This window comes from Tursiops truncatus, chromosome 19 (genome assembly GCF_011762595.2).
Source record: "Tursiops truncatus isolate mTurTru1 chromosome 19, mTurTru1.mat.Y, whole genome shotgun sequence".
NCBI classification, from domain to species: Eukaryota; Metazoa; Chordata; class Mammalia; order Artiodactyla; family Delphinidae; genus Tursiops; species Tursiops truncatus.
In genome coordinates this window covers 18,301,759-18,327,020 of record NC_047052.1, presented here as the reverse complement: position 1 = coordinate 18,327,020, position 25,262 = coordinate 18,301,759, and the positions used below count along the sequence as shown (strand labels likewise).

Below are 25,262 nucleotides of genomic sequence, written 5' to 3'. Positions count from 1 at the left end.
AGAAAACGCACAGTTTTTTTTCTTAATACTTATTTTATTTATTTATTTATGCCGTGCCAGGTGTTAGTTGCGGCACACGAGATCTTTTAGTTGTGGCATGTGGATGCTTAGTTGCAACATGTGGGCTTCTTTAGTTGTGGCATATGGACTCTTAGTTGCAGCATGCGGGCTCTTAGTTGCGGCAGGCATGCAGGATCTAGTTCCCCAACCAGGGATTGATCCTAGGCACACTGCATTGGGAGTGTGGAGCCTTACCCACTGGACCACCAGGGAAGTCCCACACAGTTTGTTTTTGAAATTTTTAAAATTCGGTAGAATATACATAACATAAAATTTACCATTTTAACCATTTTAAGTGTATGGTTCAGTGACATTAAGTACACTCACAGTAGTGTGTAGCCATCACCACTGTGTATTTCAAGCACTTTTTCATCACCCTAAACAGCAACTCTATACACATTAAGCAATAACTCCCCATTCTCTCCCTACAACCCAGCCCGTGGTAACCTTTATTCTGCTTTCCATTTCCATAACTTTCCCTACTCAAGATACCTCATATAAGTGGAATACAACATTTGCCCTTTTGTGTCTGGCTTATTTCACTTAGCATGATGTTTCCAAGGTTCAGCCATGTTGTAAGCATAGATCAGAATTTCATTCCTTTTTATGGCTGAATAATATTCCATTTTATGTATATGCCATATTTTGTTTGTCCATTCATCTGTTGAAAGACATTTGGTTTGTTTTCACCGTTTGGCTGTTTTGAATAGTGATGCTTTGAATATTGGAGTATAGGTATCTGAGTCTCTATTTTCAGTTCTGTTGGGTATTCTAGGAGTGGAATTGCTGGACCAAATGGAATTCTTTTTTCAGCTTTTTGAGGAACTGCCAAACTAATATTTTTCCCACAGTGGCTGCACTATTTTACATTTACAGTGCATGAGGGTTCCGGTGTCTCCACATCCTTGCCAACACTTAGGTTTATTTAAAAAAAAAAAAGCCATCCTAAATAGGTGTAAAGTGGTGTCATTGTGGTTTTATTTTGCATTTCCCTAATGACTAATGATTTTGGGTATCTTTTCATGAGCTTATTGGTCATTTGTTTATTTTTTCTGGAGAAATGTCTAGTCAAATATTTTGCCCATTTTTTTGGTTGAGTTTGGTTTTCTGGTTGAGATGTAGGAGTTCTTTATATTTTTTGAATATTAAATCCTTATCAAATAAGTTATTTGCATATATTTTCTCCCATTCTATGGATTGTCTTTTCACTCTCTTGATAGGATCCTTTGATGTTTTTAATTTTGATGAAGTCCAGTTTATCAATTTTTTCTTTTGTTGCCTGTGCTTTTAGTGTCATACTTAAGAAATTGTTGCCCAATTTAAGGTCATGAAGACTTGCCCTATGTTTTCTTCTTCTAAGAGTTTTATAATTTTAGCTCTTATGTTTAGGTCTTTGATCCATTTTGAGTTAACTTTGTATATGGTATAGAGGATGAGTCCAGCTTCCATTCTTTTTTTGCATGTCCAATAGAACCCTTGCTTGAAAGTGAAAATGAATTGACTGTATATTGTCATGGTTTGTTTCTGGGTTATTTGTCTTTTAATTTTTTTTTTTTTTTTTTTTTTTTTTTTTTTTGCGGTACGCGGGCCTCTCACTGTCGCGGCCTCTCCCGTTGCAGAGCACAGGCTCCGGATGCACAGGCCCAGCGGCCATGGCCCACGGGCCCAGCCACTCCGCGGCATGTGGGATCCTCCCGGACTGGGGCACAAACCCGTGTCCCCTGCATCAGCAGGAGGACTCTCAACCACTGCGCCACCAGGGAAGCCCTCTTTTAAATTTTTATTGGAGTATAGTTGATTCACGGTGTTGTGTTAGTTTCTGCTGTACAGAAGAGTGAATCAGTTATACATATATCCACTCTTTTTAGATTCTTTAAAAATACGGAATGCTTCATGAATTTGTGTGTCATACTTGCACAGGGGCCATGCTAATCTTCTCTGTACCATTCCAGTTTTAGTATATGTGCTGCTGAAGTGAGCATTTTCTGGGCTATTTTATTCCTTTGGTCTGTATGTCTGTCCTTATGCCTGTATCACACTGTTTTGATTACTGTAGCTTTGTAGTAAGTTGTGAAATCAGGAAGTGTGTCTTCCATCTTTGTTCTTTTTCAAGACTGTTTTGGCTTTTCAGGGTCCTTGGAGATTGCATATGAATTTCAGGATGGGTTTTTCTGTTTCTGCAAAAACGCTATTGGGATTTTGATAGGGATTGCATTGAATCTCTACATTGCTTTGGGTAGTATTATCATCTTAACAATATGAAGTCTTGAACATGGGATGTTTTCCCATTTATTTAGATCTTCTGTTTCCTTCAGCAACGTGTAGCTTTCAATATACGAATCTTACACCTCCTTGGTTAATTTTTAAGTATTTTGTTCTTTTTAATGGTATTGTAAATGGACTTGATTTATAAATTTCCTTTTTAGATTGTTTGTTAAAAGTGTATAGAATACAACTAAATTTTGTGTGTTGATTTTATATCCTGTAATTTATTAGTGCTAACATTTTTTTGTATATTGATTCTTCAGAGCTTTCTATGTATTGGATCATGTCATTTGTGAACAGAGGTCATTTTACCTCTTTCTTTTATTTCTGTAGCCTAATCTCTCTGGCTGGAACTTCCAGTACTGTGTTGAATAGAAGTGGCAAAAGTGAACATCCTTGTCATGTTCTTGCTCTTAGAGGGAAAGCTTTCAGTCTTTAACCATTGAGTATGATGTTATCTGTGGGTTTTTCATATATGGTCTTTAACATGTTAAGGAAATTTCTTTCTATTCCTAGTTTATTGGGTGTTTTTATCTTGAAAGAGTATTGAAATTTGTCAAATACTTCTGAATTAATTGAGATGATCATATGTGTTTTTTTCCCTTCATTCTAGTAATGTATACTATATTACATTCATTGATTTTTCGTATGTTGGACTATTCTTGCATTCTGGGAATAAATCTCACTTGGTCATGATGTATAACCGTTTTAGTATGCTGCTGAACTCAGTTTGCTAGTACTTTTGTTAAGGATTTTTGCATCTATATTCACAGGAGATGTTCTGTAGTTTTCTTTTCTTGTAGTGTCTTTGTCTGCCCTTGATATCAGGGTAATGCTGGCCCTAGAATGAGAGAGGAAATGTTCCCTTCTCTGTAATCTTTTGGAAGAGTTTAAGGGTTAGTGTTAATTCTGTAAATGTCTGGTGAAAGTTTTTGTGATAGGAAGAGAAATCAGGTATTTTTTGGAGCTGTCAACAGTGTTTCAAGGAACTAGAAAAATGTCTCGAGGACTGCAAGTTTCCATAAGCACAATCTGAAACTACCACTGTATCACACAACTCACAAAAGCCCCCAGCATCTGTTGGCCTGGACTTCTTTCTTCTAATTTATGTGCTGATTTACATGGACTCACATGTTCTACACTTTAGAATCTGTTTTGAAGGACTCAGTTGTGAAGATTGGGCATCCTCAGAAGGCAGACTTTTGACAATATATCTGGAGTCTTTAAAATACTTCATACACACTGTAATCCTTAAATCACCCCTGAAAGCTAGGTGAGTGATCTCAAATTTAGTAATAAAGAAGCTTAAGGCAGAAAAATTTTGCCTATTCACAAAGGATTTCTGGTTTTTGTGTTTTGTTTTGACCCCTTTAGTGAGGCTGCATTTTGAACAGATTGGCTCCTCCTCTGTTTTCCCTCTTTTTTTTTTGCGGTACGCGGGCCTCTCACTGTTGTGGCCTCTCCCGTTGCGGGGCACAGGCTCCGGATGCGCAGGCTCAGTGGCCATGGCTCACGGGCCCAGGCGCTCCGCCGCATGTGGGATCCTCCCGGACCGGGGCACGAACCTGTGTCCCCTGCATCGGCAGGCGGACTCTCAACCACTGCGCCACCAGGGAAGCCCTGTTTTCCCTCTTTTATCTGCCTAAGAGGAGGGTATTAATTAGTTCACAGAGACTACAGTTTCTTCTCTTCCAAGATAAAATAATCATTCTTCTAGAATCTAATAAAAGGTTAGGTCCTTTTATTTGAATTCGTACAGCAAAGGCCAAAAATAATTCCTTATAGGTCACAGGAGGAGGTTTTGCCTCATTGTATTTTGGACTCTTTAACTGGGCATCTGTGTGTGTCAGCGATTATCACAAAACTGGTAATAGTGACTCTTCTTGAGTACAGTGACTTTCAACATTTTTGACAGCTTCTAACAATAAGAAGTAAGTTTTATAGCATGATCTATTACATAACAAACAAACACAAAAAACATACACACCTAACATGAAAGGCTCACAAGCCAATCCTTAACCTTTATTTAAAAAAATGTAGCTTATCTTCTATTTTGTTCTATTTATTTTTTTAAATACTGATTTCAGCTTGCTGAATTGATTTCATAGCCTGCTAATGGATGTGAACTTCAGTTTAGAAAATATTCCTCCATGACCCACAAATTTACCTATGCGTATAGTGTTCTGGGCTCGTACCCTTAGACATTTTGATTCTGTGCTCTGAAGTAGAGCCCAGGAGTTTATTTTTTTTATTAAGTGCCCAGATAACTGTGATGTAGCCACAGACATGTATTTGGGAACCACTGATAGATCTAATCTAATAAAAACTAGTTTATTTAAAACTAAATCTGTCCTTTAAAATCACTGAAAACCACCATTGTAACTTTTTAAAATAACTGCCCTTTTAAATTTAGAAAATAAATCAGCGTTACCTAAACTCTCTGGACTTCAATATTTATATTATCTAATAAAATGCGGGGAGCCATTTTATGCAGTGATTGACAGATAAAGGACAACTAAATTCCTCTTAATTATAGAAAAAAACAAGCTGGGCATGTAGTAGATTGTTACCCTCTGGTTTGTTCCATTCAGTTGTGATGTTGTCTTCTTTGACACAGACCAGTTTATGTCTGACTTGGAACACCAGCCATCAGGTTCAGCAGAGAAATGGCCTAACCACAGTGAGCTCTCATGTCCACCTCCTTTCTGGAGAATCTAGAGGGTGAGTGTTGATTGAAATGTGTCACTGTTTTTCTGCCCAAGTCTGATATTTGCATGCAGTGGCCAGATTTGCATGTGCTGCAGAGGAGGGGGTATACATGGGCATCTTCTTGGTAGGGGCCCACTCATTATCTCTGGAACTAAACTTTGACTGTAAGAGTGCTTTTTAAATTTAACTACACTCAGGCTCTCACACTTATAATTTTAGTCTGGGATTGAATAAAAGTCAAGTGTTGATTGGATTTATTGAACCAAAGCAGAGGGAGTCCTGTCTATATGAATTCTGTGGCTTGGATGCGGAGTAAATTTGGTTGCTGATAAGGTGTGTAAGCCTACTCATTTCTGGTCAGGTGCTCTAAGTTTTGATGTGAGGCAGTATGGAATGGAAATAAAGCAGGAAATGTTAGCCATTTGCCAGAGGCAACCTGGATCGTTTACCCTTGAGCCTGTCCTTTAGGCCCATGTTTGCACGCTGGTAGTTCATCTGGGGCTCCATTTGGAAGGAGTCAGTGCTTGTGAGGAGGGGGCTGGGCCTCAGGCCTCTGTGCCTCAGCAAGCAACCATACCACTCCCTCTCCCTCACACAGCTTCTTTCTTCAAAGACTCTCAAAGCCACTTGAGAAAGTCTGTGGTAGAAATTATAAACATACAGATTGTAGTTCTCAAAATGCCATTTGAATTTCATTTTAATGAATTTGGATTTGGAAGGGGACTTAGAAATCATGTCTACTACCCAAATCTTTATATTTAGGATACTAAAGCTTCCTGATAAGGCACCAAAACCCTGGCTTCTCCCAGAAGCTGGGCCAGCCTACCCTGGTCTCACATCATTGGCCACTAAATTTCTACATATCTATAAAACTCTCAGGAGAGTTATAGAAGGATTTAAATGAATTTCCTTGTATCATAGTTGAGAAGATCAGTTGAAAAAAGATTAAATTGCCCTAGTCACATCACGGCTGAACCAAAATTAAAGCTTATTTCTTCCAGTGTTTACCCCACTGCCCTTCTTGTATATGAAGCAACAATTTGGTCACTAGTGATCTTGGTAAGAAATGTTTCTGTGGAGTGAAGGGACCAATGGATGACTAAGGAATGAACAGGAGGTAAGAATAGAGAAACAGCAGGCAGTGTAGATAACTCCTTTAAGATGTTAAACAATGAAAGAAAGAAATTAGATATAGAGGGCCATGTGGGGTCTAGGGTTTTTATTTGTTTGCTCACTTGCTTGTTTGAGATAGAGACTTACCCATATTTAAGCAATGTTGAAAAGAATCCAGGAGGAGAGGGTTGGTGAGTAGATTGATTAAAGAGAAGAGTGCAGGAAATTTGTGGGGCAAGATCTTGAAGAGGCAAGCATGTGGGATTCGTAGCATAGGTGTGGAATGAGTCATGTGGGTTTACAGCTCTGGAGCTCAGGTTTGGGCCCTGGAGACAACAGATGTGGGAGTCAACACTACAGTATATAGAAATGGACAAGATTACTCAGAGAAAATGTACAAAATGTAAAAAAATAAGGAAAAGGACAGTCTTCTGATAGGCCTAAAATTCAGAATTCCACATCCGTTTTTTAAAATTTATTTATTTTGGGTTGTGTTGGGTCTTTGTTGCCGTGCGCAGGCTTTCTCTAGTTGCGGTGAGCGCGAGCTACTCTTCGTTGCAGTGTGCAGGCTTCTCATTGCGGTGGCTTCTCCTGTTGCAGAGCTCGGTTCTAGGCGCGCGGGCTTCAGTAGTTGTGGCTCACGGGCTCTAGAGCGCTGGCTCAATAGTTGTGGCTCACGGGCTTAGTTGCTCCGCAGCATGTGGGATCTTCCTGGACCAGGGCTCAAACCCATGCCCCCTGCATTGGCAGGCGGATTCTTAACCACTGCGCCTCCAGGGAAGTCCCCAGAATCTCACCTCTTAACCTAAGTTGAAAATAAGTTTTTTGTTTTTGGGTTTTTTTCCCCCCACATTTCAGTTTTTACTGATACAAAAACATACGTGCTGATACTTGAATATACTTTCAAGTAACTGTGTACTGTTTACTCAGCTGGAGACTTAATGTTTGTAGAATGTTTTGAGTTACAACTTTTTCTAGAGGAAAGATCTGTATGACACTTAGTATAGTATCACATATATAAGAGGTTTCTTAGAAAGAAAGGATCCTTAGTAACAGAAAGAAAGAAAGGATCCTTAATCTCCCCCTCAGTCAGTTGTGGAAAAAAGTGTCATAATTTCCCTTTAGTAGTATTAAATCTAATGTTAAAAGTGAAGGGTATCTTCTGATCATTGTGCATGTAATTTTCAATCTGTCCTATGGTTGGAAGCTATCTAGAGTTCGGTGTAAAACTTAAAATAACTTAGGGAATTCCCTGGCGGTCCAGTGGTTAGGACTTGGTGCTTTCACTGCTGGGGCCCGGGTTCAATCCCTGGTTAGGGAACTAAGATCCTGCAAACTGCACAACGCGGCCAAAAAATAGAATAGAATAGAATGGAATGGAATGGAATGGAATAGAATAGAATAAAATAACTTAGTTAAAAACTTGTTATGATAGAGCTCAAGCTGGTTATCTTGGTTCTTGCTTAAAATGCTTGAATATTCTTTCTGTCTTACCTTTATGGTGGTGAGTTTTATTTTTGTTAATAATGTAAGCTAGGTTATTATAACATAGATCCCAAAATACAGTGGCTTAACTACACTGGAATTTTCTCTCACACCTTACGGTAATTCAGAGATCAGGATTCCTGTTTCATTTAGTTCCTCTACCTCTTTAGGTATTGTCAAAGCAGAGTCACCACGTTGACTGAGTCTTAGCCCAAAGCAAGGGGTATGAAAAGGAGGGGAAGAGGTTACTGAGCAAGTGATGAGGAAGATGCACACATCACTTTTACTCACACTTAATTAGAGAAAGCAAGTTACATGGTCATACCTTGCTACAAAAGGGAAGCCAGGAAATGTGTAGTCTGTAGCTGAGTGGCCCTGTGACTAGTTAAACTCAATTACTAGAGAAGAATGAATTAGGACATTTAGCAGTCTACCATAGGTACCTTCTAAGTTTTCAGGAACTTTTTTCTGTCTTCAGCCCGAAAAGGCAAATTAATCAGATTTTGATAAATGTAAATTAATTCTTCAGCTCATTCTATAAATAGTTGAATTCAGTATTTTATGTATTTCATTTAGATGGTATTCTTTTTTTTTTTTTTTTTTTTTTTTTTGGGGTTCGCGGGCCTCTCACTGTTGTGGCCTCTCCCGTTGCGGAGCACAGGCTCCGGACGCGCAGGCTCAGCGGCCATGGCTCACGGGCCCAGCCGCTCCACGGCATGTGGGATCTTCCCAGACCGGGGCATGAACCCGTGTCCCCTGCATCGGCAGGCGGACTTTCAACCACTGCGCCACCAGGGAAGCCCTAGATGGTATTCTTATAACTTATCTAATAACCTAAAAGTAAATCTTAGGGAAACTATGCTTATAGAGTAATAAACCATAAAGTAATACTAGTTTCTCATACACTTAAAATAATTTCTATTCCTTTACTTCCAAATTTCTCTTATTTCTTCATTTCAAGTGAAATTCAGAAAATGATTATACTTATATATGGCCTTCATTTTATAAAAAATAATATCTCCATAAAATTGTTCACCCAGAGAATGAATTATACCTTTAATCTTGGGGTGTAAGGAAAGGAAGAAAAGATGAATTTGCTAAACTTTGATGAATGTTCATTGCAGCTTTAAAATGAAATAGTATACATAAATGGAGACTGATTATACCAAAAAATACTTTACAAAAGTGATCAAGGTGCTCAGATGCTAGTTATGAAGGCCCTTTGAACTTTCGTGTGTTTGACAATGTGCATCCGCCTATTCCAAAGGCAGTGCCCTGGGTTACCCTGCCCCTCCACCTGGTGGTGAGATTCCATACCCTACCATGCTTGCCAGCTCTAACTCTGAATCCGTAAGCATTGGAAATAGCTCTAAATAAGAGGCCGTTACTCAAACACCTCATTCTTGTGTGTACAGATAGCATTACAGTGGACTGTTAATTTGAACATCTCTTGGATTAAAAAAGAAATTTGTTTTTTCTTACAGCACATATTGCTGATGGCTCTGACTACTTCTGTTGTGGCAAGCCAGGTGTTGGGGTAATGGGAGTCAAGGACGGTAGCTGCCACAAGTAGGCCAAATGCTGTGACCTACATAACCTGTTACCACGGGTGTTGAGGGCTGTTGACCCTTGTTCTAGGCTTTTAATTCACTTTACTCTTTATAGGGGGGAAGTGATAAAATTGTACAGTAGGGGCATAAACAACTCCTTATGTTTTTACCTTAAATTCGTGAAAAAAAAATAAAGCCAACTCACATGCTTTGTGGAGTAGGACTTAAATAAATCAATAAATTCATGCATATATACATTCAAAAGGAAGTGAAAATTGCAAGCACTAATTTTTTAAAGAAATTAGTACTGGGCTTCCCTGGTGGCGCCGTGGTTGAGAGTTTGCCTGCCGATGCAGGGGACACGGGTTCGTGCCCCGGTCCGGGGAGATGCCACATGCCGCGGAGTGGCTGGGCCCGTGAGCCATGGCCGCTGAGCCTGCGTGTCTGGAGCTTGTGCTCCGCAACGGGAGAGGCCACAGCAGTGAGAGGCCCGCGTACCGCAAAAAGAAGAAATTAGTACTGTATTTATCAAGATTGCTAATGATTTACATGTAAATTACATTATAGATTTGCTTACCAGTAATAATTTTAATTTGCTCAAGTTGACAAAGTTTGGCCAGTCACATTAGAAGGCTATCTTAGGAACCCAGAGGTGGGAGCCAGAGCCCAGAGCCCCCAGGCTAAGTGTGAAGTGAGGGGGCAAAGGAGAGCAGTGGGCTTGGATACCACACTGTGCTCAAGTTATTGCTAAAGGATGGTGAAGGGACTGCTTTGTTACAGTTCTGACTCCCTGGCCTAAAATTTGTATTCAGTAGCTATTATTTGAGCATAATTTTTGTTGTTGTTTTGCCAAGTCCCATATTACATTAAAGATTCAATTGGCACATAATTTTAATCAGCACTCAATATTTACCAAGCACTAAGGAGTCAATGGAGAACAAGATAGACAAGTTCCTTGCCCTTTTGGAACTTAAATCTACTCTCTGATTATTATATGTTAAAGTATATTTGAGTATAGTCGGCTTGAGTGCTTCTTTGTGGAAAATCTTCTTAGCTTTATCCTAGTCTTAAAATCCTGAACTGTCAGGAACCTTGCAGGTTGGTTTAACTAAGTGAGGTTACGCACACTAGGCAAAAGAACAGCAGAACTTTGGTAAGGGGGAACAGAGATAACATACCTTCGATCAGGCTTTTGCTATAAAGGTCACCACCCGACTTCTTCAGAAAATGATGTGTTTATCCTTATCATCAAAGTGTACTTGGTAAGTGAGTGGATAGTGTTTGTTATAGACCCTCATCCTCAAGAAAATGTAAGCATTGACTTCCTCATAAAGACACAGGAAAAAAATATATCACATGGTTTTCGATGATGATAAAGCACCATTTTTTTTTAATTATTATTTATTTATTTATTTTATTTTTGGCTGTGTTGGGTCTTCGTTTCTGTGCGAGGGCTTTCTCTAGTTGTGGCAAGCGGGGGCCACTCTTCATCGCGGTGCGCGGGCCTCTCACTATTGCGGCCTCTCTTGTCGCAGAGCACAGGCTCCAGACGCGCAGGCTCAGTAGTTGTGGCTCACGGGCCTAGTTGCTCCGCGGCATGTGGGATCTTCCCAGACCAGGGCTCGAACCCGTGTCCCCTGCATTAGCAGGCAGATTCTCAACCACTGCGCCACCAGGGAAGCCCAAGCACCATTTTTAATCATCTTGTTTTAAAACTTGAACAATGAGACAAGATTTGAAAAAGGTGTGTTTAATGGCAGCCTGGAACATCTCTGAAGTTACCGTCTTTGGAAGGAATAAGCGACAGGAAAGATGACTTGAATGTGAGCTGGGTACTTGATTCTATATTTGGCTTTTTGCCACTGCTGCTGTGAGACCTGTTTAAAATAGACACTGCCAAAATCAAAATCAGATGCCTTGTGTTAGTCTTAATAACATTCTCTGGTCCCTTTCCAACCCCACCACCTAATGAACTTTCAGGGTACTATTCCAAATAGCTTCCAAGTAATTGTACTGGATTATGATCCATTTATTCAGTCATTAGAAATTGATGTTTCCTCGGTAGTAAAGTCCTTGTCCTTCAGGAGTTCACAGGCTATTCAAGAGACAGGTAATACTGATGCCTACTGATAATCTAATGCGATGAGTAGTGTTAGAGGCCATGCACAGAGATCACGGGCCATCCTTGTGCTCTTTCTTAGCAGGAGACTATCCCATAGACCCACACATAGAATCTACACTGAAAACACTGCTCCCTTGTTATGACAGAGGTGCCAAAGGCTGCCTTGTCTATTTATGTCCCTTTATTTACTATATAAGAGGTTTTAAAAAAGTCTCCATTATACTTATGAGGAAACTGAAGAGAAAATGTATTGTTATGCAGAGTATCCCCATAAGTTTTCATTTACATAGAAACTATCTCAGTGAGTTATTTCTAGCAGTCAGGAGTCAGTTTAGATTAATTCTATCCTTCTTTGCAAACCATCATGAATGGTCAATAAATCCTAGCCTGGAAAATTTACTTGAAAAGCATCCTCTATCTGACAAAGACCTTCATAAGTCTGTACCAATGACCTTCAAAAATTGATCTCAATTAGTGATTATTAGAGCTAGCCAACACTGCTTAATCTTCATCCTTTTGTAGTTAGATTCCTTTAGCTTCTACTCCTACTTCTTTGCCTCACTTTAAAAAAAAATTTTTTTTTTTTTTTTTTTTTTTTGCGGTACGAGGGCCTCTCACTGCTGCGGCCTCTCCCGTTGCGGAGCCCAGGCTCCGGACGCGCAGGCCCAGCGGCCATGGCTCACGGGCCCAGCCGCTCCGCGGCACACAGGATCCTCCCGGACCGGGGCACGAACCCGCGCCCCCTGTATCGGCAGGCGGACTCCCAACCACTGCGCCACCAGGGAAGCCCTAAAAAAAAATTTTTTTAACATCTTTATTGGAATATAATTGCTTTACTAGTCCCACTTCCTTTTTTTTTTTTTTTTTTTTTTTTCGGTACGCGGGCCTCTCACTGTTGTGGCCTCTCCTGTTGCGGAGCACAGGCGCCAGACGTGCAGGCTCAGCGGCCATGGCTCACAGGCCTAGCCGCTCCGTGGCATGTGGGATCTTCCTGGACTGGGGCACAAACCCTTGTCCCCTGCCTCGGCACACGGACTCTCAACCACTGCGCCACCAGGGAAGCCCAAGCCAAATTTTTATCCTTCACTTCTTTGCCCTTCTGAGTACTGCCACTTGAAAATTTGTCTGATGACAAATCACGGACTTCTACAGTTAAAGAGACCTTATTAGTTTAACACCATCATTGTATAGCTAAGGAAATGGGAGTCTTAGATATATGAAGTAATTTGTCCAAGGACACACATGGAATTAGTGGCAGAGCCTGTATTCAAGCTAAACCTAATTTCCAGGCCATTCCTTTGCTTACATATTTGCTCTCCCAGGTCCTATTTTCTCATCAGATCACAAGGCTATTCCCACTTTTTCTTCAGCCTTTTGCTCCTCAGTGGAACTATGAAACTGCTCCCATACTTCCAGGTCTCTAGTAAGAAGGTACATACATCTCTTCTTGCTCTGACCATTGAGTGTAGTCCCTTACCCATAGGATTTTTCCATTTGGATGTTCTAATTTCCAAATCCAATTCCAGACCTAACCTACCACCTTCCTCCTCTATATTCCTCCTCAGCTTATTTCCAGTAGTGACAGCACTATTCTTCCTAGACTTAAAACGTTGGTGGTAGTGGCGAATCAATCCTTTCCTCTTTCCCTCTTCTTACCATCACCACACTCACTGTGAGCACCACATTTGTCCAGGTCCTTTGCATTATCTTTGTCTAAATGATTTCCATGCTCTTCTACTCTTTTGGCCTTCAAGAAGTTGAACAGGTGTTTTGAAACTGATTCTACCATTTACTAAGAAAATTGTGTGAACTGGCAAAGCCTCTGTTAACTGATATGTAAAGTGGGGTAATAGTGATCTTAAAATAATGTGAAGATTTAACTGAAATAAGATATAAATTTCGATTGTAAAGTTAACCCATGGATACCCAGTAAATATTTGTGGAGCGAATGTTAGTTCCATTCTCCTTATAGCCATGATGAGTATATGAGTTTGAAGAATTTTTTCTTAACTACCTAAACAATAAAAAGATTGGATGGGGGGCTTCCCTGGTGGCGCAGTGGTTGAGATTCTGCCTGCCAGTTCAGGGGACACGGGTTCGAGCCCTGGTCCAGGAAGATCCCACATGCCGCGGAGCAACTGGGCCCGTGAGCCACAGCTACTGAGCCTGCGCGTCTGGAGCCTGTGCTCCGCGACAAGAGAGGCCGCGACAGTGAGAGGCCCGCACACCGCGATGAAGAGTGGCTCCCGCTCGCCGCAACTAGAGAAAGCCCTCGCACAGAAGTGAAGACCCAACACAGCCCAAAAAATTAACTAATTAATTAATTTAAAAAAAAGATTAGATGTTAATATTTGAAGATTTTTTTAAAGGGGTTTGAAGCTATTTCTTTTCTTTTTTTAAAATTTATTTATTTATTTTTGGCTGCGCTGGGTCTTCGTTGCTGCACAGGCTTTATCTAGTTGTGGCGAGTGGGGGCTACTCTTCGTTGCGGTGGACAGGCTTCTCACTGTGGTGGCTTCTCTTGTTGCGGAGCATAGGCTCTAGGCACGTGGGCTTCAGTAGTTGTGGCACACAGGCTCAGTAGTTGTGGCACGTGGGCTCTAGAGTGTAGGCTCAGTAGTTGTGGGACACAGGCTTAGTTGCTCCACGGCGTGTGGGATCTTCCCGGACCAGGGCCCGAACCTGTGTCCCCTGCATTGGCAGGCAGATTCTTAACCACTGTGCCACCAGGGAAGTCCTCTTTTCCTTTTTTTAATCTTTTCTTTTTTTCTTTTTTTTGGCTGCGTTGGGTCTCTGTTGCTGCACGTGTGCTTTCTCTCTAGTTACGGCAAGTGGGGGCTACTCTTTGTTGCAGTGCATGGGCTTCTCATTGTGGTGGCTTCTTTTGTTGTGGAGCACGGGCTTTAGGCACGCGGGCTTCAGTAGTTGTGGCACGTAGGCTCAGTAGTTGTGGCTCGCGGGCTCTAGAGTGCAGGCTCAGTCGTTGTGGCACACAGGCTTAGTTGCTCCGCGGCATGTGGGATCTTCCCGGACAAGGGCTTGAACCTGTGTCCCCTGCATTGGCAGGCGGATTCTTAACAACTGCACCACCAGAGAAGTCCTTGAAGATTTCTTAAACAATCATTAGTGTCTCCTTTGCTCTATGATCACTTCAAATGCTAATTATAGAGATTTTTTTTTGTCTTGGTCTATTTTTGTTTATAACAGCTGTATTGAGATATAATTCATTACTATAAAATTCATCCTTGAAAATACACAGTTCATTGGTTTTTTAGTATATTCATAGAGTTGTGCAATCATCATCAATATCTAATTTTTACACATTTTCATTACTCCAGAAAGAAACCCCATACCCCTGAGCAGTCACTCCCCATTCCTTCCTTCCCATTACTCCTGGCAACCATCTATTTATTTTCTGTCAGTTCTGGCCATTTTATATAAATGGAATCAAACAATATATGATGTTTTGTGTTTGGCTTCTTTCACTTAGCATGTTTTCAAGGTTCATCCATGTTGTAGCATGTATTAGAACTTCATTCTTTTTTTAAGACTGAATAATATTTCATTTTGTGGAATAGACCACATTTTGTTTATTCATTCATTAATGGTAGACGTTTGGGTTATTTCCACTTTGGAGCTATTATGAATAATGCTGGTATGAACATTTGAGTACAAGTTTTTATATGGATGTATGTGTTCAGTTCTCTTGAGTATATGCCTAGGAGTGGAATTAGAATAGAATCTTTAGTTGATAAAGCAAAGAATTTTCATTTCAAAGCAAAGAGTTCTCATGGTGAGAGAACTAAAGTTTCTTATTTGGGGTGTTCCCGTCTATGTTGGCTCCTTAAGATTAAAACTCTTTGCACTGGACCTCACAGAAGACTGTGGTGCTTCCTGAGGTGCTTGGCACATCATAGAAACCAACAAAATCAAGAGCCTGTTCTGAAAGGATCAGAAATAATACAAATGCCCCCACATGATAAAGGATGTTTGCATTAGCATAGGGTAACAAAATAACCCCCAAATCTCAGTGGTTTACTCTCATCAAAGCACTTATTTTCATTTACTTTATATACAGGTGCAGTGCAGGAATCAGAAAGGGAAAACCCTCCTAAAAGGATGAAATTAAGGAAAAGTTAGATTAAGGTGAACACATTTCAAAAGTATCCTATCCTCTGCTAGAGCAAGAGCCTTTAGAGTGAGGGTAAGAACGTTTACCATTTCCTTCAGCCATTCCCCTTCCCAAACAAAATTGAACTGAAAGGTGGGGGGGGGGGGGTCTGGAACAACTTTTGGAGTGATGTTGCCATCCAGTTCAAGAGCAGACTTCAAGCACTGCCTTTATCTTTATAGAGAGCAATGGAAAGGGAAAAAATGTCTTTGAAATAGTGCTTGGCATTGAGCATCATATGGTCAGTCACACAGAGGTCACTAATCACTCTTCCCTTTCTTGTTTTTCAGTGAACGAGGTAATTGGGAGAGACATGTCCCAGATTTCTGTTTCCCAAGGAACAGGGGCGAGCAGGCAGGCTCCCCTCCCAGGTCCTGATTCCCTGGATTTAGGAAGATCCGATGGGCTCTAACAGCGTTCACTGCAGCCTTGTGTCCACCATCATGTACTTCTCAGCATGTTTCTCTCTTTGGACCTTGGGCTTCCAACTCTGCAACCTTCAGGATGGAGCCAGGAGTTGGGATCACCATATGTGGGGAAAGCAGCATTCCTCCAACTCAGGCCTTGTGTAGATTTTGTAAAAGAACAGGAGCAGCACAGGCTGTCTGATCTTTGGGGAAATGAGCTTTGCTTTTTATATTTAAATAGGATACTTTTATATGATGGGTGCTTTGAGTGTGAATGCAGCAGGCTCTCCATTTCAGAGGTGCTGCTTTTGCAGGTGATCTGGTTGCTTAGCTAGGATTGGTGATTTGTACTGCTTTATTGTCATTTGAAGGACTCTTTAGCTTTGATGATATTTTTAAAGTAGAAACTTTTGATAAAACCTTCCAGAGGCAAACATTAAAAAAAAATTATTCCCCCAAGCCCACACCTATGCCTCGGAAACTCAGCATGTGTCCTGAAGCCTTTCATAGATTCATAGGAAGTAAAGCCAAATGTAGCTCATACCTCTTTATAAAAGTAAACTGTTAGATAAAATGACACCATTCCAATCATTGAAGTGTTGGAATATACAATGACATTCCAGAGCATAGCATTTTTGTAACTTTCTAGGTAATCTTCCTGCAATCTCTCCATGCTGTCTCCATGTTGAAATTGCTTTTTTTCCTCAGGGCCTTGGGTAAGATAACTACATGTAAGGGAACTTTGAAAGGTGGGGTTTCTTAGCTTGGTAGCTTTAATTTCCTGCCATCCTACATACAGGTAGACTGTGGAGTACTCTCCCCTTTTGTGTCCTCTGGTCCCAGACCTTTTCCAAGTGGAAGCATCTGCATTTGGCTGCCACAATCTTGTGATGATTTGTTTAGGCAAATTTGCTGCTTCTAGCTTCTCTAGAGGCCAGGCTGTGTCAGAAGCTAAGTACAAATGAGCTATGCTTCAAGACAGGAGCAGAGAACATTCAGGATTCCAGATGGGACGCATTTAAGATTTACACTGGCATGGAAGGCTTTTCCCTCATTCTGTTTACAGCCTAAAATGATTCTGGCCTACCCTCCCATCTGCATGGCCTAAAAAACAGCCTTTTTCTAAAAGGCTTTGAGGCAATTCCAAAACTGAGATAGCATTCTAAACCTGACCCTCCACACCAAAGATGTCCTGGTGGTGCTGCTGGTAAGGCTGGTGCCCAAGGCGGGGCCAGCAAGAAACTCCAGCCTGCTGTCTACCAAAGGAGGTGCCCGACTTGGGTGCTCTTTTCAAACCTTGCCCTTACCCCTCCCCTTAATGGGATTAGTTTCCTGTTCCAAGGCTTGGGCCTATTTCAACACCCCTGAAGTTTGCAGTATGTTTTCAAATGAAATGTACTTTTATTCAGGAAGCAAATTTTCTGAGTGCCTACATGTGAGACAGTGTGCTGGGCTGGTCAAAGGCTTGATGCTATTATTGCAGGGGATTGTGGGTCCTAGATGCCAGGACTGTCTACTGAGGCCAAGTGAGGCCTGGGTGGAGGGAGCCAGCTCATTGCCTACCACCTCTAGTCAACCAGTTAGGAGCTATTGACCCAGGATGAGGAAGTAAGGCCCTTTTTTTTTTTTTTTTTTCCTTTAATCCATGATGTTTTAGATTTCTCCCTAAAATTAGTTAGAAAAAAATGCTTGTACTTCAGCAAATCACTCTAGTCCTTCTTGGAGCCTGGTGTTGTCACATTTTCTTTGAAAGTGAGTTTTGTGTCACAGTGTGGATAGTGAGATTTGCTTCAGGGCCTGTGGTTGGAAGCCCAGAGTTTCCTTTGGAGGGTTTGCGGTGGCTGGCCGCCTTTAGATGAAGTTCCAGAGAGTTGGCCAGACTTGCCTCCACCCTCTTGTCCCTGGTGTAGCTGCCTCACATGGGGTTCTTGCAAGAGCTTCCCTTGCAAGACCCTTTGGGGGTTGCTCTGCTGCCCTCAAGAATAAAAGCCTCTATGATACAGAGTTGCTATGCACCAAATTTTGATGCCTTTTAAATACCTTGATGCCTGTAGCACTAGAAATGCTCTTTCCTATTTAAAATAAAAATTAAATTTTAAAATAGAGCTTTGTATACTATGTAAGCAGTTTTGTATCAGCTTTGTAAAAGCTTTGGTGTAAAAGACAGTATTTTTTGGTTTTGTAGATAAATACCTTAATTTTTGTGCAACATAGTGGTGTTACAGCACACATCCATTGGACTATGCAAATTGATTTCTAGTAACAGCACTGAGCAACTGGGCATGTGCTAGGACCCACCCCTTCCCCCTCCAACCCATGCTATATCTTGGGTTGAGGAATGGGATGAGCAGCCTTCTGCTTACTGGAGATGCACAGAGAAACGTGGCTGAAAACAGCTAGGAACAGATGTTTTTGGGTTCAAGTGTGGTGCTGCTGCCTGGGGTGCAACCCACCCCTGCCCAGGGTTAGCCACTATCACCAGAGCTCTGCTGAGTCTGGCTGTAAAGCCCTGTTTTTGATAATCAGAACAGATGGTCATCTGTAAGGTTCAGATGGGTTCAAGTTGAAACCTTGTATTTTATAAAATGGATGATGTTCAATTAAGGAACTGATTCTCAGTTATGTTTACAGCACTTGACATTGTGTTTTCTTGTACATTTTGTATTTTAAAACCTTTTATAGGAGTACAGTGCTCCTTACACAAATACAAAGGGAAGAAGAGCCAGCAATTCAGGCTCCTCAGTTACAGTGCTGAAATAATAAACGGTGACAGGTCAACAGTCTCCTTGAAATCTGCCTGAGTGTTCCTCTGCATAGGGCTGGTGTGGAGCCCCTCACTCTGTGCCAAAGTGAAGGGCACTTTGGCTTTTAAAAAGTCCACTTGGTTGGGAACCTTTGTTTATTTACGGAGAGGGTAGAGTTCCAAATTCCTTCCGAAGCTTCAGTTCAGCACCCTCTAATGGGTGCAAAGGACATTCCAAGGTGTCTGCTGAGTTCAGGACAACTGACCTGCCCAAGGTGTGCATGAAAAGTAGGCAGAAGTCCCTTTAAAAGTCAAGCCTGAGTTTTTGTGTGAGGGCCTCCTGCCCCCTATTGTCCTCTGAGGATATTGCAATGCAGTCCATCAAAACAGCCTGTGATTTTTGCCATCTGTTATTCTTTGTGTCAAGCTAGAGGGGGGCTAGCATCCTTAGGTGGGACCACCCCTGGTGCAATGTGACCATGGAGGTCAGTATCCTGGGGACTGGGGCCAGCGCTCTCTGCCCCCCACCAGAAGGGACAGGGGAAGGTAGAACATTGGGATCTTTACTCAGAAGCCCCCTGGAGTCATACGCTGAAGGCACCAGGGTTTACATTTTTTAAAAAGAAAGCAAGCCTGCTATGGACATCAGCCCTATGGAATCTGTAGGCATGGACCATAGCCAAAACAGAACAAAGGCTCTCTGCTACTTAAGAGGCCCAGATCAGACCACTGGGAGCAGGGTGGTGACATTCCACCCCCAGCCCTGCATTCAGGGTCCAGCCATCATCTTTGGGATGAACACGCAGAGTAATAAGTAGGGGGGATGGAGCTGGGGCTTGAGCTCCTCTGGGGGCTTTCTGAGAATTTTGACAAGCCAGAAAGAAGCTACCAACCAGGTTGAGGGCGCTGGTTCTCTGGATGCAGGAGAGTCCTGTTAGCTGAGGACATCAGCCAGCTCTTACCTCCTGGCTCCCTCACCTACAAACACACCCATTCTTTGGGGGCCTGTAGCACAGTGCGAGGTGGGTCACCAACAGGCATCAGACTGGTGTAGTCATCAGGGGCTAGCTGCAGAAGTGACAGATTATTTAGGCAGGGAGCTCCAGGCTCAGCCAGGTTCCCAAGCCCTCCAGCCACACCTCACCTGGTAGGCCTGGAAGATGCTGAGCAGATCCTTCATACCAGCTGTGTATGGGACACCCTGCATACGGACCAGGGCTCCTGGCTGGGACAACACTGAGGTGGGAGCAGAGGCCAGGGCAGCAGGGGGCGTGGTGAGGTAGCCCACAGTGGTGGGGGAGACTGGGGGGCTAGGGTAGGAAAGGCAGGGATTTAGTAGTGCAGTGCCACCTGTGGCCTAGACCAAGACCTACCTGCCTCTTCCCTTGCCTCTGCCTTGTGTTTGGTTCATTTCCTCCTCCCTAATACCCCTGTCTCTACAGAGTCATCTCTGTTCTAGTTTGTAGATGGCATCAGGCAGCCCACATCTGTCACTCCCTTGTCGTCTCAGAGTAAAGTCGAAGTTCCAGCAGACCTTGAGTTATTTGGCCCAGGAAGGGGATCATGATCCTCCCCCAAACCAGGACAAGGGGGCAAGACTGTGAAGTAATCTTAGCAGCAGGGTACCTGGGGTAGTAAGCTGTGTAGTTCATGTAGAGTTGAGTGGCTGGCCCTGGGTAGTAGGCAACCGGGGTGGGTGCAGCGGGCACCCTGGCGGCTGGGAGCAGTGCTGAAGAGGGATACAGAGCTGCTGTCTCAGTGGGAATGAGTGTTGGGGTGGCCTGGAAGGTGGCGTAGGTGGGCGGTGAGAGGCCTAGAGGCAGAAGTAGAGAGCGTATCTGCAGGGAGCCCAGCACTGCCCTGGGTGGGGCAGCCAGAAGGGAGTCCCCACCGTAGAAAGTGAGGGTTATAACATCCTGGCCCCCACATGCCTCCTTCTTCCCCAGCCCCCTGGGACACTCACAGGGCAGCTTGCAGGGTGGAGGGGACATGCCACTGCGGCCCAAGGTGCCCCCCATCAGGACATGGCTCATCTCCTCTGTGGAGCAGGGGACCACCTCCACATAGCGTTCCTTCATTGCTTTCTTATGGCAACGCTGAGCAGCAGCTAGGGCCCGCTCTGCTGATGTCATCTGGATGAAGGCATCACCCGACGGCCGGCCCTGTGCACACCATCTTGTAAGCAGTCTGTCGTGTACAAAAATGCCTTCCTCCCAATCACACACCCCTCTGTAACTAAGTGTGTTCCCCCACTGGACGCAGCTTTACCTGCTGGTTGAGTACCATGTGCACACCATGGGGCCGAATGTCAGCCGCTGCCTCCCCCAGAAAGCTTAGGATGTCTTCGATGGTGGCTGTGTAGGGCAGGCCTCGAAGGCGTACACAGTCTCTCCCGGTCCCAGCTGCCAGTGGGAAGGGGATAGGCAGCAGTGGAGCAGTCAGTGTGGGAAGGAGTGGGCTGGAGGCATAGCGGTTCAGGACCTAGTAAGGAAGGAAGCAGCAGGCTGGTTATGCCAAGTAGGGCAGGGCCAAGGAGGGCATGGAAGGGACACCCTGGAGAAGCACACGGGGGTAGGGGGAGCCCTGGGTGGCTCACCTGCTGCACCTCGGCTGCAGTGCTCCGGAAGAGTTCAATGTATCGCTTACCCAGCGTGCCCTTATGCCTGCGTAATGCAGCCTGTGCCAGCTCCTCACAGGCGAAGAGGGCAAAGGCATCACCAGTGGGCCGGCCGTCAGGGTGGCGCACAAAGAGCAGCCCATCGGCACCCCCAGTCACTGGGCACTCTGGCCCCAGGAAGCCTAGCACATCTGCTGGCCCAGCCGAGAAGGGCAGTCCCCGCAGCCGCAGGATCACTTGGTCTTCCCGTGACAGGAAACGAGCCACCTCTAGTGAAGTGCCTTGGTGGGGGGCGTGGGAGTCACCTACTGACTTCATTTGTGCCCTTCCAAATACCCACCCACACCTAGCACACATGGGAGCAGAAAGGCAAGGGGCGTCGGGGAAGCAGGACATGGATCAAGAACCAGGGGGATCTAGATGCTGTTGGGAGCACACTCACCCCCTGCGATCTTTACAAACTCCTCTCCTGTTGCTTTATATACCTGTGGGAACAGCCCATGAGTTTCATGCTTGCCTGGCCTCAGCTCTGCCCTGCTCCACTCCCAAGCCCAGAGCCCCACCTCAATATAGCGGACACCCATGTGGTGCTTGTGTCTCTGCAGTGCTAGGTCCCGCTGCTCGCTGTCCACAAAACGGATGAGGGCCTCACCATTTCTGCGGCCCTGGGCATTGAGGCACAGTGCTACACCACCCCTGTGGAGCCAGTGCTGCGTTAGTGCCTCCTGGGTAGGCCTGCCCTCCTGGGTCCACCCGTGCTGCTGTACCCACCTGGCAATATTGAGCCCTGTGAAGAACCTAGCCACGTCCTGGTCTGATGACTGCCAGGGCAGCCCACGAGCCCGAACCACAGTCTCGCTGTCCACCACGTCGGCCTTGCTGCTGTGGGGCGGGGCTCAGTCAGAGCTGTCCAGCTGGTGTCACCCCCAACCCTGCCCCCTCACTCACCAAGGCCCTGTCTCATATTTCTGCTTTACCACTTCGGGCTTCGAAAACAGTTGACCTGAGAGGAGATGGCATGGGGGTCAGCAGGGTCTGGTGGAGGGGGGTCTCCCCACCAAGCGCTGCAAAAAGAGGACAGTTGAGGGGGATGAGGAGGTAACAAAGGGGCTTTCACCTTGTGGTCTCTCAGAGGTGAAAAATGGGGAGGGGAACTTGGAGGAAGTAATAGGCAGGCAGTCACCCAGCCCTGAGAACAGGTGAAAGGTGGTGAAAGGAACCTTACCGCTGGGTCCATCAAGCAGGTGGAGGATGACAGCTACCATTGTCTTCACTTCCCACACCCCAAAATCGTCCTCTGTGGCATCCGTCTCCAGCCCCAAGTCTATGAGCAGAGAACTCACAGTGAGGAAATCCCAGCATGAGAGGGCAACTAGCATGTCCCACCGAGGTTCAAGTCCCCTACACAGACACATGCAGAATCCTGGCAAACACATTTGTTTTGGCCCAGCTCATGGATCCTCTTAAAGATCCCCAGCCCAGACATATGTAGACATATGCCCAGATTCCAAATGTGCACAGGCACAGAGACATGCAGTCAGGGACTCAGCAGGTAATGTAAACTTGCATGTGTTCATTCAACCCACCAGCATGCACATACTCAGAGACATTCAGCCTACAGCCGCCCCTCCACCGTAATCCTGCTAGGTCACAGATACCCTGTGCCATGGTGGCCACAGTGAGGTCCCTGGCAGGGTGGGTGCTCGGGTGCTGCACGTGGAACTCTCTGCGGAGGTCGTAGAAGGAGAAGAAGGTGTCGGGGAGCGCCAGGTTCTGGGGGCACATGGGAATGGGGATGAATGGGGGAAACTGAGCTGCCCTGCCCACCCCCGTGACAAGAGGGGTCCTAGGAACCCTACCCCCTGTTGTGCCCTCAGTGGTGGCATACCTTCCTGGAGGCCTCAGGGTGCAGGACCTGTCGCAGCAGCTGCTGCCCATCAGTGCAGAGCGTGTAGGGGCCCCCGCCCAGCAAAGCCACATCCCCGCTCACCAGCTGTGAGAACTAGGAATAGGGAGCGGAGAGAGACAGAGGGACTCACAGCTAGGCGGGCAGGGGGAGGGAGGGCGCAGGCTTGCAAAGCTGGTTCAGCCAGATGTTCAGCCCTACCCTGCCTGGGGAGGAGGTGGCTATGCCTGTTGGGCCTGGCTCTGTGTCCTCCTTCTCCCCTAGTCCACTGTCACCTTCTCCAGGCCAAATGGGAGCAGTCACATATCACCCAAGCCCCCATCACACACACTCCAGGAGTCTGGAATGGGGCCAGAGCAAACACCTGGTGGAGTAGGACAAGCCAGGTGGGAAGGGGCGGGGCAAAGCAGGTTAAACCTGTCCCTGACCAGGCACCACTCTCAGGTGGGGGAGGCCCAGTCCTGCCTGAGGCCAGCCTGCTCATGGTCAATGGCAGCCCCGCCCCTAGGTCTGACCAACTGAGGGGCAGAGAAACTCCAAGGACAGAACTGACAGAGCTCCACACCTGGACGCCAGGGGCAGCATGAGCTTTGACCCAGATCTTATCGACCAGCTGGCACTGAGTTGTTTGCTCATAGAGGGGGCGGAAAGCTGCCTTGCCCCTCCCCCATCCTCTATCCCTGCTGGAGAACTGGTACAAGCACAAACCACAGGCCCAAGAACCTCTTCTAACCCCAGCTTTACAATCTGTGCCTGTTTCCTCATCAGGAACCACCAGAGTTGTTGGACGATGAAAGAACTTGTGCTAGTAAAGCACTTTCACTCATTCCACTCAAGAGTCAGGCACAGGGTGAGCCCAGTAATGAAGATAAGAAAAACAGCAAAGGGAACCGACTCCCACTTCAGCCAGGGCCGGGAGGCACCCCAGGCCTTTGCACTCAGGAGGCAGGTAGCCTCCAGGCGGGGTCCGGACAGCGCCCACGCCTGGCCAGCCGGCCGAGACAGGCCTGGACGAGCGGCTTACACCTGGCGGCGCCTGCCTCCTGGGCAGAAACCGCCCTACGCCCCTGCTCCAGCGTCTTCCTGGCGGATGGGTGGGCCGAGGACGCAGGCAGCAGGGACCGTGACCTATGGCCAAGTCTGGGCCCCTCGGCCGTTTCAGCTTCCGGCTGCTGTTCTGAGAGACCTGGCCGGGCAGGTCCCCAGAGGCGTCTCAGTCTAGCTCTCCCGCAGGCCGGGGACTCTGGGAGGGGTCTCGCAGCCTCCATCTCCACCCCCTCAGTAGGAGTGGACCACTGGAAAGTCTGAAAAGACGCCCCCCTAGGAATGGCCGGCACACGCGGACACACGCACACGCGGGAGTCGCTGAAAGTTTCAAACAACAGGAACCCGTCCTACCGCCCCGGCCAGTTGGTTGTGGTGCGCCAGGCCTCGCCTCCTGCCGCCTCTACCGCCGAGAAATGTCCCTGCAGCCCGGCCGGGCCTCCATTCACCCCGGCCCCAGCGCTCACCTGCTGCAGCACCTTGTCCAGCGGCTCGGCCCGCGCCAGGCTGTCGGCGCTCAGGCCGCTCGCCTCGCGGCACTGCGGGCTCAGCGCGGCCGCCTCGGCGCGTACCAGCGATTTATGCAATGTCCCCACCTGCGAGCGGCGGGGAATACCGATCAGCCGCTGCGCCCCTCGGATCCTGAAGCTCCCTGGAGATCCCACCGCCCTCTTTCCACCCTACCTGGCGGCTCCGCGGCTCCACCACTTGCCAGACTAGGAGGATTAAGTCGGTCTCGTCGGAGCCCAGGTCCTGCCCCAACGCACCCGCCGTGGCCCCGAACAGTACGACCAGGGGTCCAGGCCCGGGACGGGGGTCGGCAGCGGAGTCTGCGGCGGGGTTCGGGCCTGAGGGCGGTGGCTGGGGTGGCGGCGGAGTCATGGCCGCAGAGGGAGAGTGTGCTCGACCAGACAGACACACGCGGACCGACGAAGCGCACACACTCACCGACCGACGGCAGACGCGTTTCGGCTTAGGCGGGACACCGTGTGTTATGGGCGGCACCTGCGGCCCGGCTGCCGCAGTGGGCGCTGCTGAGACCCGCCCAAGGCGCCCCGCGGGGCGGGGCG

At 46.0% G+C, this 25,262-nt stretch overlaps 2 protein-coding genes and 1 non-coding gene across 11 annotated transcripts in view; 1 reads left to right on the top strand and 2 right to left on the bottom strand.

The window, feature by feature from the left end:
• NFATC3 (nuclear factor of activated T cells 3) overlaps positions 1-18,665 on the top strand; it is a 139,653-nt gene extending 120,988 nt beyond the window's left edge. For 4 of the 7 annotated variants that reach the window (XR_004523199.2, XM_033844121.2, XM_033844118.2 and 1 more), the window contains one exon: positions 15,766-18,665. Coding sequence is in view for 5 of the 7 variants with exons in the window: in XM_033844121.2 (XP_033700012.1) it covers positions 15,766-15,887 (122 nt within the window). In the remaining 2 variants the exon portion in view is untranslated. Of the gene's footprint in view, positions 1-4,942; positions 5,047-15,382; positions 15,509-15,765 lie in introns of all 7 variants that reach the window. The other 3 variants (XR_004523198.2, XM_033844119.2, XM_033844120.2) reach the window with 3 other exon arrangements.
• Positions 1,936-2,042, bottom strand: LOC117309328 (U6 spliceosomal RNA). The gene has a single exon (XR_004523616.1). It is a non-coding gene; the product is annotated as a U6 spliceosomal RNA (small nuclear RNA).
• Positions 17,500-25,208, bottom strand: ESRP2 (epithelial splicing regulatory protein 2). Of its 3 annotated transcripts, none has more exons than XM_033844124.2 (15): positions 24,877-25,208; positions 24,660-24,788; positions 23,131-23,244; positions 22,901-23,015; positions 22,468-22,566; positions 22,191-22,245; positions 22,014-22,124; positions 21,806-21,938; positions 21,685-21,727; positions 21,222-21,523; positions 20,894-21,106; positions 20,589-20,787; positions 20,252-20,354; positions 19,770-19,935; positions 17,500-19,693 (listed from the first exon to the last, which is right to left on the bottom strand). In XM_033844124.2, exons 1-15 carry the CDS (start codon positions 25,072-25,074, stop codon positions 19,604-19,606), a joined length of 2,070 nt encoding a protein of 689 aa, XP_033700015.1. In that variant the 5' UTR covers positions 25,075-25,208; the 3' UTR covers positions 17,500-19,603. The 3 variants fall into 3 exon arrangements, with proteins under 3 accessions (XP_033700015.1, XP_033700014.1, XP_033700013.1); XM_033844123.2 differs by having other exon boundaries at positions 20,252-20,438; positions 22,014-22,121; XM_033844122.2 differs by having other exon boundaries at positions 20,252-20,438; positions 24,877-25,189.
• Between the last annotated feature and the right edge of the window lie 54 nt (positions 25,209-25,262).

Bases quoted from the DNA above. Each gene is read 5' to 3' on its own strand.
- ESRP2 (XM_033844122.2), bottom strand. From the start codon at position 25,074: ATGACTCCGCCGCCACCCCAGCCACCGCCCTCAGGCCCGAACCCCGCC. The intron at 24,789-24,876 runs GTAGGGTGGAAA...CGCCGCTCGCAG, and splicing joins TGGAGCCGCGGAGCCGCCAG to GTGGGGACATTGCATAAATC. The intron at 23,245-24,659 runs GTGAGCGCTGGG...CCCTATTCCTAG, and splicing joins TGGACAAGGTGCTGCAGCAG to TTCTCACAGCTGGTGAGCGG.